This window comes from Propithecus coquereli, unplaced genomic scaffold, assembly GCF_000956105.1.
Source record: "Propithecus coquereli isolate 6110/MARCELLA unplaced genomic scaffold, Pcoq_1.0 Scaffold343, whole genome shotgun sequence".
In the NCBI taxonomy this organism is placed as follows: domain Eukaryota; kingdom Metazoa; phylum Chordata; class Mammalia; order Primates; family Indriidae; genus Propithecus; species Propithecus coquereli.
Window position 1 is genome coordinate 167,294 of NW_012149097.1, and position 14,005 is coordinate 181,298.

At 33.3% G+C, this 14,005-nt stretch overlaps 1 protein-coding gene across 1 annotated transcript in view; it reads left to right on the top strand.

Moving 5' to 3' along the window:
- Positions 1-14,005, top strand: part of CNOT6L (CCR4-NOT transcription complex, subunit 6-like) — a 95,563-nt gene that overhangs the window by 34,597 nt on the left and 46,961 nt on the right. Inside the window, exons 2-4 of the mRNA XM_012650997.1 lie at positions 2,954-3,075; positions 5,571-5,757; positions 7,441-7,526. Coding sequence (XP_012506451.1) covers positions 2,964-3,075; positions 5,571-5,757; positions 7,441-7,526 — 385 coding nt within the window. The 5' untranslated portion in view covers positions 2,954-2,963. The remainder of the gene's footprint in view (positions 1-2,953; positions 3,076-5,570; positions 5,758-7,440; positions 7,527-14,005) is intronic.

The following is a 14,005-nucleotide window of genomic DNA, read 5'->3' on the forward strand; positions in this document are numbered from 1 at the left end:
TAGATTAATTTTTAGAAAAGCATAGGATGTTAATTAGCTTGAGAAGGGAAGGGTGGGAGGAAAGTGGTAGATTTTAGGATTATAAAGCCTATGATCATTCCACAAATACATATTAAGCGCTTACTATGTGGCAGGAACTGTATAGAGATTATAAAAAGTACATGCCTCCACACAGAAATAACTCACCGTCCCCTTACTTAACATATTATCTCGTGGGAACCATATTAAAACAGTCAGATTAAGTTGATTTCTAATCCTATGTCTTGTGTTTTATAAAAATGATCTAAAATTAATAAAACCTATTTAGTAGTTTTCGTTTTTTACCCATCGTCATTGTAGGTAATGGATTATGTAGCATGTGTTTGGATTTAGATCAATTTGGTTTGGCTTTACTTAATCCTGTATTTCTGTGGATTCTTATATTAGTATGCAAAAGTACCTACAGAGATACATGTACCTTATGGTGTACAGTAGAAATTCTAAAAACTCTGGTAAAAACCTTATTTTCAGAAATATTATACATAGGCTGAATGTAGTAGAAATCAAGTTTTTCTCCTCTGGAAAATGATCATATTCTTTGTGCTATATGAAGTTCAAAGATATTTATGGAAAATAAAATGGCTTAGTATCACCCAAATTGATAGGATTAGAGTTGAGGAAGCTTAACTCAGAAACTTGGGAACCTCTTACTGTTTACACATGAACAAATATGGAAAACTTTCGATTTGCCCCCTTTACATAAATGGAAAGGAATGACTATTTTCCCTTCAGAAATATGAGAGAAAATGGTTGTGTGGTAAATTTTTTATTGTACTCTTATAAACTAGCTTTGATTTTTTGATAGAATACCTGTAATTTTTCTTTATTCTCTGTATGTAACAAATTTCAGACCACTTGAAACTAATCTTCCATTTGGGATGGAAGTTCTGCATTCTACTTAGAGACGGTACCAGATTCAGATACTTTTTTTGAGGGGGGTTGGTGTGTGTATGTATTAAAATATGAACAAAGAACCAACTATAAATACTATGTGACAATTTACTGACAGCATGCAGGAGTTTAATTAAGCTCAGGACTTTGTATCATTTTCTATTCATATTAGATCTGTACTGGATTTTTTTCCTGCCTACTACCAAGTAGTAAGACTTGTATCAGACCCCTTGAATAAGTTTAGGGACATCTGTCATCTCCTTCTTACTTAGCACATCTGAGGAATTTTATGTCTAGTTGGTCATCACTGATGATGGTTCAGTGATTATTTTGTTACATGAAGATGGTGGCATAATACAGTCATGCACTGCATAAGAACGTTTCAATCAACAGTGGACAGTGATGTAAGATTATAATACCATATTTTTACTGTACCTTTTCTATGTTTAGATACACAGATACTTACCATTGTGTTACAGTGGTCTATAGTATTCAGTACAGTTACATAATGTATAGGTTTATAGCCTAGGAATGATAAGCTATACCATATAGCCTAGATGTGTAATAGGTTATACCAACAGTCCCCAAACTTTTTGGCATCAGGGACCAGTTTCATGGAAGACAACTTTTCTGCAGACTGTGGGGGAACGGTTTCGGAATGATTCAGACATACTACATTTATTGTACAGTCAAACCTCTCTGATAATGGTAACCTGTATTTGCAGCCACTCCACAGCACTGGCATCACCACCTCAGCTCCACCTCAGATCATTAGGCATTGGATCATCATAAGGAGCTTGCAACCTAGATCCCTCGCATGCACAGTTTACAGTAGGGTTCGCGCTCCTATGAGAATCTAATGCCGCTGCTGATCTGACAGGAGGTGGAGCTTATGTGGTGATGCGAGCAATGGGGAGTGGCTGTAAATACAGATGAAGCTTCGCTTGCTCACCACCTGCTGTGCAGCCTGGTTTCTAAAGGGCCATGGCCCAGGGGTTGGAGACCACAGGGTTATACCATCTAGGTTTGTATACACTGTGATGTTGGCAAAATGCTGAAATTGCCTATCAATGCATTTTTCAGAGTATATCCCTGGTGTTAAGTGACTCATGACAGTACTGGTTTTGATTAGGTTGGCCATGTAACTCATCCACATTGGACACTTTTGAGAGTGAAAAGGAATGATAAAAAATTACTTCTGGAACAACAGATATAAATCAGTACTGGCCCAGGCAAGCTAAGATACGTAGTCATCCTAATTAGGATACTTTTGATTGCAAGCAACAGAAAACACAACTGAAACTAGCTTAAACAATAAAGGAACTATGTTGGCTTGTGTATCTGAGAAGGCCAGTGTTTGGGAGTGCTACAGGTGTGATTCAGTGAGGACTCTGACTTTGTTTTCTATTTTCCAGATTCTGCCTTCTATGGCTAGCTTCTCTTACAGTTGTTGAATGGCTGCCAGCAGCAATTTGGGTTATTCTTCATTTATGACCAGCAGGAGAGACAAGCCTGCTTCTCCCATAAACATAGATTGAATCTTGAGGCTTTGTGATTATTGGATACTTTTGAACTAATCTCTGTACCAAGGGGAATGTCTGTGCTGATTGTCTTAAGCATGGGATATCTGAATATCACTAAGTGAAGGAGGATACAATTACTTAGACTAGTCAGAGTTCATTCAGGAAACTGTAACATCAGTCTGTCTAGGAAAGCAGCGCAACTGAATGAAGGGAAGGGGTTAGGAAAAAACCACAGTGTTTACCACTGCAAAGTCCAGTGTTGTTTCTTGTTTGCATTTTCCCTTAGGCATCTATTAGTAAGTTCCTGCAAGAGACCGGTCTACTGCAGATATGTTTTTTTTTTTTTCCTCAAGTGAGGATTTGTAGTATAAAATGACTTATACTACAGTGGAAGAGAAAAAAAAAAAACCTGGCAGTGAGAGAGAGAAAAAACTTATCATCCCATTTTCTCTTTTTTTCCTATTAAGATTATACTAATTGTTAATCTTCTTTTTTTATAGACTAATAGGGATGCCAAAGGAAAAATATGATCCTCCAGATCCTCGCAGAATTTATACCATCATGTCAGCAGAGGAGGTAGCCAATGGGAAAAAATCTCACTGGGCAGAATTAGAAATCTCGGGTGAGTAGAATCTGAAGTATTTAAGCTGGAATATAACAGCAATAATGAATATGAGTTGAATATTGCTATATTTATTTCTTTTTGTACATTTCTAATTAGATGGTCTAACTGAAAAGATACAAGATGCTGAGGTACTAGTGTTTAATTTATTTGTTAATTTTATTTGCAACTAAATCTTTGTTTCTACCCTTTCTTTTGAGATTAGTTACATTGAGCAAGAGTTGGCATCTGAAATTGAGGATATTGGGAGTTCAATTTCTAAGTAAGATTAGGTTCTTTGATACAATAGATTCTGTTTTGGCTATTTCAGAGTAATTATTTTTGCAAATTGAAATCTTGCCATCATCTTATCATCTCAGTGAAGAAGGAAACCTAGAAGCTATCTGTTTTAACAAATAAGTGATAACTGTGTTATAGGACATTAATACATGTTTAGCATTTGTTAAAATAGAGTATGATTCCTAAAAACTTATAACCCTAGTCTAATAATGAGAAAAACATCAGACAAACACAAACTGTAGGGCATTCTGCAAAAATGCCCAACTAGTAATCTTCAAAATTATCAAGGTCATATAAATCAAGGAAAGACTGAGAAACTGTCCCAGACCAGAGGAGACTAAGGAAACATGATAACTAAATGCAAAATGGTAGCCTGCATTGAATCCTGGAGTGTAAAAACTGGTGAAATCCAAATGTAGTCTAGAGTTTAGTTAATAGTAATTTACCAGTGTTGGTTTCCTAGTTTTGACAAATGTACCATGGTAATGTAAGATTCTAATAGGGAAACTGAATGGGGGGTATATAGGAACACTGGAACACCTGTATTATCTGGGTAACTTTTCTGTAAATCTAAAACTATTACAAAATTAAGAGTTCATTAAAATGGATTATAAGGACTATTTTTCTTTTATGAATTGGTACAATACAGATTATATATAGATGTATTTTTTTCCCCAATAGGTTTCTGTTTGGAAGAGTTAAACCTCCATTGTAATTTCAATACCAAAAATTCCTTGCACATTTAGCTAAAAGGTAACTTTTAGCTAAAGTGTGGATGGGTGATTGGTAATGAAAAGAATGAATATGAGCAAATTGTATTAGCTTAGTCAAGGGTTTCTCAGCCTTGGCACTACTGACACTTTGGACTCTGCAATTCTTTGTGGTGGAGGGCTGTTGTGTGCATTGTAGGATGTTTTGTAGCATCCTTGGCCTCTACTCACTGCATACCAGTAGTACCCTTTTAGTTGTGACAACCAAAAATGTCTCCAGACATGCCAAAGTCCCCTGGGGAGCAAAATCACCCCTGATTGAGAACCACTTGGTTAAGCCCTACACAGAAGTGAATTAAGTTTCTCTTTTACCCAGAGCCTCTTCATTTGAAAACTTTATTTCCTATTAAAATGCCAAATCCTAGTTGGCACTTTAAGTCTGATTATAGACAGCAGGAAGGAACCTCTGGTAGAAAGAACTCTGAACAGGGGTAAAAGTTTGAGTATACTGCTCAATAGCTATATGAAAAGTAACATTTCCCCTTTGAGATTTTGTGCTCTCTCTACCTTCCACTGCCCCTCTTATCAAAATCTACCATTTGGAAAATGCAACACTGAAGTGCACATATAGTAATAACATTCACTGGGTGTCAGGCAGATGGGAGGGGGGAAAGGAGGATGGGTATATACACACCTAATGGGTGTGGTGTGCACCGTCTGGGAGATGGACACGCTTGAAGCTCTGACTCAGGTGGGGCAAAGGCAATATATGTTACCTGGACATTTGTACCCCGTAATATGCTGAAATAAAAAAAAAAACAAAAACAAAATCTATTTGGAAAATAATGTAATTAAAATACCACTTAACTTTTGCAAAGTTTATAAAATATTGTCCTATAAAATATTTTATATAATTAATACTTACAGGCAAGATAGGTAAGATAATATCCCATTTTATAGAAGGCAGGGCTAGATGATTTGCCCAGACTTACATAGCTAATAGATGGTAAAAATCAGGAATCTGAACCGAGTCTTCTGACTTGTTCTGGTACATGTTCCACCACAGCTATCAGATGCTGTGACTGATAGAGCTTAATGTGTGACTGTTTCAATAAGTATGTTGCATTTAATGCAAAACCTTAAACCAGAGTTGATAATCTGTAATTGTGACATTGGAAAGCTGGGGAAGATGTCCCTTTTGTGGGTAAAATGGTTTTCCTGGTGACTAAGCTAAGGTTGGTTCTAAATGATAGTAATTTACTCTTGTTTATTTAAACATTTGTTATTATTATTTATTAAAGTTGTAGACTTATCCACCCTGGATATGGTTATACCCTATTAATGGAGGGCAGGTTTGTTTGGAAGCAATCAAATGGCATTAAATACAAAATTAAAATGTCAGAATACAATAACTGTATTTGCAGCGTCTTCTACAACTTTTTAGTTCTTGTAGTTTAGCCTTCATCTTGGGCCTAGAGTTTTATGCTTCAATATTTTGCCTTTTAGGTAGAGTGCGGAGCTTAAGTACATCACTTTGGTCATTGACACACTTGACAGCGCTGCACCTAAATGACAATTACCTTAGTCGCATTCCACCTGATATTGCCAAGCTTCATAATCTGGTTTACCTGGATCTGTCATCCAATAAACTCAGAAGTTTACCAGCAGAACTAGGAAACATGGTGTCTCTCAGGTGAGGAAATAATACAGACGTTACTCATTATATAACATTCTAAATTTAAGAAACTTAGGGGTGTTACTTATCTTACAGTAGGATTTCCACATGTGTGTAAAGATCAAATGATATAAACTGTCTATGCACAGTGCTCGAGCTGTCCTCCATTGCACATTTCTTTTTCTTCCTTCAAATTTGGAGGTTTCCTGGCTAAGAGTGTGTATGTGTTACCAGTTTCTTTTGACAGACTTGAGGTGGGATGGGGCTAAAACAGTAAGTCTCACTTTAGGCTCATGTCTGATAAGACTAATCAGAAATAATTGGGAAAATATGATTTGCTTATAAGTAAAACTTTTAGGAACATATCTCTATTACATAAGACAAGGTATGTTTATATTTTATATTGCAACTTTTTAAGAAAATCTTAAAACCTGCTGAAGAGGATTTATTTCTCATCTTTCAGTGTTCTTCATAGAAAATTTTGAAGAAATATTAAGACTTTATATAAATGTTCCCTATGAAGACAAGATTTGCTTTTCTACCTTGTTTATCTGCTGAGTAATAATTGTTAAAAATTGCTTTCTCATGTATAAAATTAAACATATTGCTTTAGAATCTTGTTCTTTACCATCCCCTTACTGATTTTTTTTTTGTTTTATTCTACTTTTGGTCATCCACTAATGAGGGTGCAATATATTTTTTATATAGTCTGGTCAAAATTTCATAATCATAAACTTAGATCTCGTTTATGCTATCCTGTTTTTATCTGTACTATCCTATACTTTATTTTAATATTTATGTTCAATCATAGTATTTTTGTCTTTTCACATTTTCTGTTGTCTTTATTACACTACCTTGTTCTCTATTTATTTTGTTTTCATGGTATTTTGAATGATTAGTTGTATTCAGTTATAAAAAATGATGCAGATGATTGGCTACTAATTATAGTTTAATCCTGGTTTCTATAAAAATTTTACTTTTTTCGGCCGGGCGCAGTGACTCATGCCTGTAATCCTAGCACTCTGGGAGGCCGAGGCGGGCGGATTGTTTGAGCTCAGGAGTTCGAAACCAGCCTGAGCAAGAGCGAGACCCCGTCTCTACTAAAAAATAGAAAGAAATTAATTGGACAACTAAAAAATATATAGAAAAAATTAGCCGGGCATGGTGGCACATGCCTGTAGTCCCAGCTACTCAGGAGGCTGAGGCAGTAGGATCGCTTGAGCCCAGGAGTTTGAGGTTGCTGTGAGCTAGGATGACGCCACAGCACTCTAGCCCGGGCAAAACAGTGAGACTGTCTCAAAAAAAAAAAAAAAAATTTTACTTTTTTCTCTTAATTAGACTAGATTCAAGGATATCTGTTGTTTTTGAATACTATGGATATCTGTCACTCTCATTTGCATTTGATAGGCATTTTGGGTGACAGAGAAAAGGGGTGGATTTAGCGCGAGAATTACGTGCAATTCCTACAACTCTAATCTGTGCTAGAGAATGAGTAAATCATAGAAACATTGTTAACAATTGTGTCAATTGCACATTTTGTAGTACTTTAATATTGTACAGCATTTTCGGATAAGCATATAGAAATTTGCCGTGAATGTAAACAGTCACTCATCGTATATTATAAGGAAGGTTAAGAATGGCAAATGTAGATATTAATAAAATTTGATATATTAAACTAAAACAATTTTTTTTTTAAAACAGGGAATTGCTTTTAAATAACAATCTGTTACGGGTTTTGCCTTATGAACTTGGTCGGCTCTTCCAGCTACAAACTCTAGGTTTGAAAGGTGAGTGATTTTTTAAAATATGATAGTGTTAACACTCAGTATTGAGATGTTCTGAGCCTTTCTAAAGACCAGCTTGGTCTTTAAAAATGTCAGGTCAGGTTTTAGTGTGACTTTGAGAATGTGATTGCATGTACTTTCTCTTGAAAGAAAAATAGTTCTTCGGGTATAAAATTGAGCTTCAAAATTTCAATATGTGCGATCATTTTAACAAATTTGTGTGGGGAAATTTTTTTGCTTTGTATTTTACCCTTAATTTTCTATAAATTTATTAGAGGAGATTTTTAAATTAACACTATAGTTCTTCCCATTATCCTTTTTTAAAAAAAGATGACTTTACATCAGCGTCATGTTTGGCTTTTCACAGAACAGATAAAATAGCATTGAAATATTATATGATTATAAAGGAAAATATTATAACAGTAAAAACTAGCTATACCGAATACATATAATTATTCTAAATAAAAAGTATTGATCCAAAATATTAATATATGCTTCTCTGACCATCACTCTCAATCAGTTTGAGATGAAAGTCATATTCAATTCATACAAATATTGAAACTTATATATAATTTTCTTTTATGGCATAGCATATGAAGAAGAGTTTATTTTTGAATTCATAGAACTAAGTACAAATGTATTGGTTAAACATTTTATGCTTGTGGGGAATGAACATCAATCAAAGCCTTGTAAAGTATACACTTTCATATATTTTATTTTCCTTGTTTAAAAACTATTTGTCCATGAAAATGTTCTGTTTGCATTTACTGATGTCATATGATGGAACATTAAGAATGAAGTTTGAATAAGAATGGAAAAAATGCTGATATTATTGTTTGAAATGACAGAATTAATGTTCGGCTTCCTTATAGTTTCGTGAATTAGAGAATTACATAAATGGTCTGAATCTTGTATTTATAGTTTCTCTGTAGTATTTTATTGATTTTTTTTAAAATCATATAAGAAGTAAAGAGGGAGGAGAATACTTACATCTAAAATATTTTCCTGAAGGTTAACCTAAGGCATTTGAAATTTACTGTTGGAACATTTCACCTCATTTTCTATATGCTGAATCTTATTCTTACGTAGTTGAAATAGCTGTCCAGCTAGAATTGGAGTAGGAGCAAGTCTGTTCCTCTCTCTAAAAAAAATTATGGAATGATTCTCGTTTTTAATAATCTTAGATTCATGAAGGATAAAATTCACACTTTCCTTCTGGTTATAATAAGTTATAATTCTTTATCTCTACTAAGAATAACCCTTGTTTTACTTTTAACCTCAGAGTAGCTGTTTTTCTCCTCCTGATCTCAATGACAAATAATTTACTGTTGAGCCCAGTGGACTTACCCTTGGTACCCAGCAACATTCCTGAAAAAGCAAATGTTAATATTTCCTACTCTTTCATAAGTCTATTCTATGTTTCTCATATCAAGACATGTTCCCCATAAATTTACACTAAGTATCAATTGAGCTAATCATTCTGAGTATCTCTTACCTCCTCGATCCTTAATTTTGTTTTACTAGTTAAAATGTTAGTTTTCCAAACTGTTGTCTTTCACTGGCCTTTGATTCTAGTAGTCTTTTGTTTCCTGATTCACATTCATTGAAATTTCTTCTTAGACCTCTGGTCTATCAAGTCAGGCACCTGTTTGCTTCACCAACTATAACTTGGTTTTGCTCACGCCTATAGTTAAATGCCTTTTCATTAAACTTCAGTTTGTTTTATGGTAAATACCCATATGCAGCCCTTTTCTCTTTTTTGAGAATCTTGTCAGTGCCACTTTCTATTCAGGTGATCCAGTACAGAAGAGCAAGGAAATTTCAGAAATGAAAGAAAACCAGAGCTCTTTGTGCCTTTTTTTAAACGATGGTAAACACAGGATTGGCTTTACGACGCAATTGAAGGAATAAAATGTCCCTAATGAATGGTAGCTTTATATTCTTAGGAAGGTAAAACTTGAAATAATTTCTACATCAGTCTTAATAGCCACATTGTGGTACTTTGTATTTAAAAAAAAGAAAGAAATGAAAGGGAATGTAGCATTAAAAATAGCACTGTGATATACTTAAAAGAAACAGTAACAATGGACTGGACTGCCTCTGAGATTTCATTTTGTCTGGATAGTGGAAGAAGGAGTGCCTTTCTTTGTTTCCTTTTCTTCCTTTGAAATGCAGATACTGAGATTTTAATAATGATTTGGGTCATCTTGGCCCAACAAGCTAATTTTTAGAAATTCTATTTTGAGATTTGAGGAATGTGTGTGTGGAGGGTAGGTTATTTGAAGAATTAGGTTAAGAAGGCCAATTTTAAAACCATACAGAGGGCCAGTGCAGTAAGTTGGAAGTGTTCTCTGAAGTCACTTAAAAGAAAAATCCAAATGTGTTAATTTTATGGAAGAATAGGCATAAGTAAAAACAATTCTCATACAGTTATTTTAAAATAATTTAGAATTCATGTCCTAAGGCAATCCTTTCTCTCACATATATGCCAAGAAATTGTTCTCAGGCATTAAACATTGATATCCTAGGTCATAGAAATATGTAGGACTTTAATAATTATGAAAATTTCTAGCTTTCTTCCAAGAGTTACTTATCCCCCTTAAAATAAAATGGAACATGTCAGTGGAGAACTTCTTTTACTGTATAAATTTGTTTTATTCGTGGAATATATCATGATGTAAAAGAGTAACAACATTTTGAAGAAAATAATTAAATGCATAACTGTATTCCCATTATAAACATTCTTAGTACATTTTAAAAAAATTGTTTAAAAATGTACTTGGAAAATTGTCATTTATATAGGAGGCAAAGTACTTATTTCTGTGTTATATATGACCTTCTGGAAATCAGGAAGAAAACAAACAATCTCGTAGAGAACATATTATAGTTCATATAATAGTTCATGTAAGGATATACAGATGGCTCTAAAATATAGAGCTGATCAACTTTATGCTTAATAATGTCAATTGAAACTATACTCAATTACCATTTTTTTACCTATCTATTGGAAGAATTCCAAAAATTTCATAAAATAATTGTTGGTGAAATTATGGGGAAATAGGTATAATCGTGCCTTGTTGGTATAGATCCCCTATACCTTTTAAGTTTCCTGTGTGCTGTTTCATTATAACATTTAACTGCCTTCTCCCAGAGGTTTCTACCGTCCTGAATTTAGATATTGGGGTTATGTATATGTCTATTAAAGGTGTTTTAACCTTATATAAGTGTAATACTATTGAAATGTAATTTTCTGTGACTTGCTTTTTATTCAACATTATGTTTTTATGATTCAGCCATGTTGATGCATGCATCTAATCACAAGTTCATTTATTTCACTGCTGTGTTGTATTCTGATATATAAATATGTTGTAATTTATTCATTCTACTATAGATATTTAGATTGTTTCCATTTTTGTTTTTGGTTACTATAAGCAGCGCAGTCATGAACATTCTTGTACACATCTCCTGATACAGTGCGTAAGAGTGGAATCGTTAGGTTGTACAGGTTTGTGCATCCTTAACTGTATTAGGTAGTGCTGTAATGTTTTACAAAGTAGTATTACAATATACACTTCAAAGTAATATAGTTTCCATTTTTCAGTCTTCTTTCCAACACTTGGTATTATCAGATTTTTTGAAGTTTTGCCAATTATTATGAGTTTTTAATTGTACTCTTAATTTGCATTTTGCTGATGGCATCTTTTCATGTGTTTATTGGCCATTAATGTTTCTTCTTTGAAATTACTATTGAATTTTTTTTTTCTTATTTTCAATTTGGTTGTTTCTGATTGATTTGGAGGAGTTTTTAACTTTTTTCTCTTTTGTGTTATAAATGTCTTCTCCTATTCTGGCTTTTCTATTTTCTTTCTAGTATCTCTTAATGAGTAGATTTGACATTTTTAATGTAGTTGAATTTAAAATTTTTTTTATAATTAGTGCATTTTGTGTCTTGTTAAAGAAATCCTGCCCTACCCCGGGTCAGAAACACATTCTCTTGTATTATCTTCTAAAATTTGTAAAGTTTGGCTCTTCATGGTTAATTTTTTAATTCATTTCAAATTGATTTTTAAATATGATATGAAGTGTCTAATTTTGGGAGGTATCTAATCTTGTTTTTTCCCTATAAGTAACCAGTTGTCTCAGTGTCGTTTAATGAATAGTTTTTTCTTTGCCCATTGATCATCAAAGTCACCTCTCTCATTTATCAACTATGTCGAGGTCTGTTTTGGGGATTTCTGTTCTGTTCTGGTGGTTAATTTGTCTAACCTTGCACCCATTGCTATGTTATCTTAATTGTTATTATAGCTTTATATTAAGAGTTGGTATCTGGTTTTGGAAGTCCTTTCACTTTATTCATCAGCAGTGTCTTGACAGTTTGGGCACCTTGGCTATTCCTCATACGTAATAATAAACAGTTTAAGTTTCGTGAAAAACTCTATTGGAACTTTGGAATTGCATCGACTCTTTGGATCGATTTAGGAAGAATTGACATCTTAATTATATTGAATCTTCCTGTTCATGAATTTGGGCTCCCCTCCATTAATTTAGATCTTATTTAATGTCTTTAATTAAAATTTTGTACTACACACTGGTCAAAGCACATCTTTTGTTAGATGTATTTCTAAGTACCTTATAAATTTTTTTGTTCCTTTTGTGAACCATGACCCTTTTTTTGCTTAAGGTTTTTTTTGTTTGTTTGTTTTTTGGCCTATTGGTGTTGGGTATAGAAACACAGTTGATTTTGTTTTTTGTTTTTTAAATTGCTCTTATAGTAAGACTTCTTGAATAAACTCTCGTTCATTCTAAAAATTTGTCTGCAAATTCTTTCATTTTTTTAATGCTGACAGTCATTTCCTCTGCTGAAAGTGACAGTTTTGTTTCTATTCAAATTCTTATATATTTAATTTTTTTCCCTTATTTTCATGCACTGACTAGTATATTTTGTACAAGGTTGAATAGAAACATCAATTCTGGGGATGCTTCTAATCTCAATTTTAAAAGAAATGCTTCTAATATTTTTCTATGAAGAGTGATATTACTGTATGTTTTTGGTAAATAAATTTTTTTTAGTTTTCTTGCATTCCTACTTTGCATCCTTTTTCAGATAGTTTATCAAATGCTTTCCTTCATCTATTAAGATGATTATATTGTTTTTCTCACGTCAAAGGTTGATTTGGTAAATTATAGGTATACTTTTTTTTTTTCAGTTTAAACCACATTTGCATTTCTGAGATAAATCCAACTTGGCCATGTTGTTATATGCTTTTATACAATACTGGATTTAATTCGATGATCTCTATCAAGAAATGTAAAGTGAGATTTTACCCTACTTACAAGCTAATCAGTTAGCCAATTACTTTTTCACAGATAGTGGCAGAGGACACGAGACTCCTGGGTCAGCGACAAAGAACATTATTACTCAAGCTACAAAATGGGCTCAGATGCATGCTGTATACATAGTGAGTTGTACTGCAATCCAGTAATCCAGGTCCAAGGGTTCAGCACTTTTCAAGCAAGCAGCACTTACTATAGAAAGCAGCAAAAAGCTAGTCCTGTATCCCCAGGGGAACAAACAGTTACATGGTAGTAATGCTGTGTTTGCCTTGACCTATTTAGTTGCTTATATAAGTAGTTACAGAAACTGCTCAGTATCATGAGACAGATAAGCCTTGGAATCTGTCACACTCACCAAGAATGCAGAGGGAAGCACAAGGCCCATGGTAGACTACCTCTCTCAATAATAGTTTTTTAAGGATTTTTTTTCTGTATATGTTTATGAATAAAGTAGACCTTTGTTTTTCATTATTCTTATTCAAGTGTGTGTAAGGTTTATATTGACCTTAGAAACAGTGGGGAAAATTCTGTATTTTTCAGTTCTCTGAAAGTTTATGTAAGATTGAACTAATTTGTTCCTTGAAAGTTTGGTAGAACAGACTGTAAAACTGTCATTGTCTGGTGTTTTCTTTGTGAAAGATATTTAACTACTATCTTAATGTATTTGTAGTTATAAGAACTGTTAAGAAATTTCTAATAGTTAATGAGTCAGCTTTGTTGGGCCATATCTGTACTATTGGAATTTATCAGCTTTTTAAGGTTTCAAATTTTATTTGCATAAAAGTATTTATAATATTTTCTTGGTATATTTTTAGACTCTATTCTAACTGTAGCTATATCATCCCTCTTCATTTTTAAGATTAATTGTTCCTTCTATCTGTTTTATGATTTCTTTCCCCTTTTCTCTCTTTTTAAAAATTGGACATATGATTTATCCATATTTAGAATGAATAATACTTTCAAATATAGGCATTTAAGCCTTTGCCTATTTGGCTACCTTTTTGTGGCATACACAATTTTGATGTGAAGTATTTTCATTACTGTTTTGGTTTAAGTATTTTTAATATAGGTTATATCATCTTTGATGCATCAGTTATTTAAAATATTATTTACAATTTCCATGCATGTGTGATTTTAAATTTATCTGT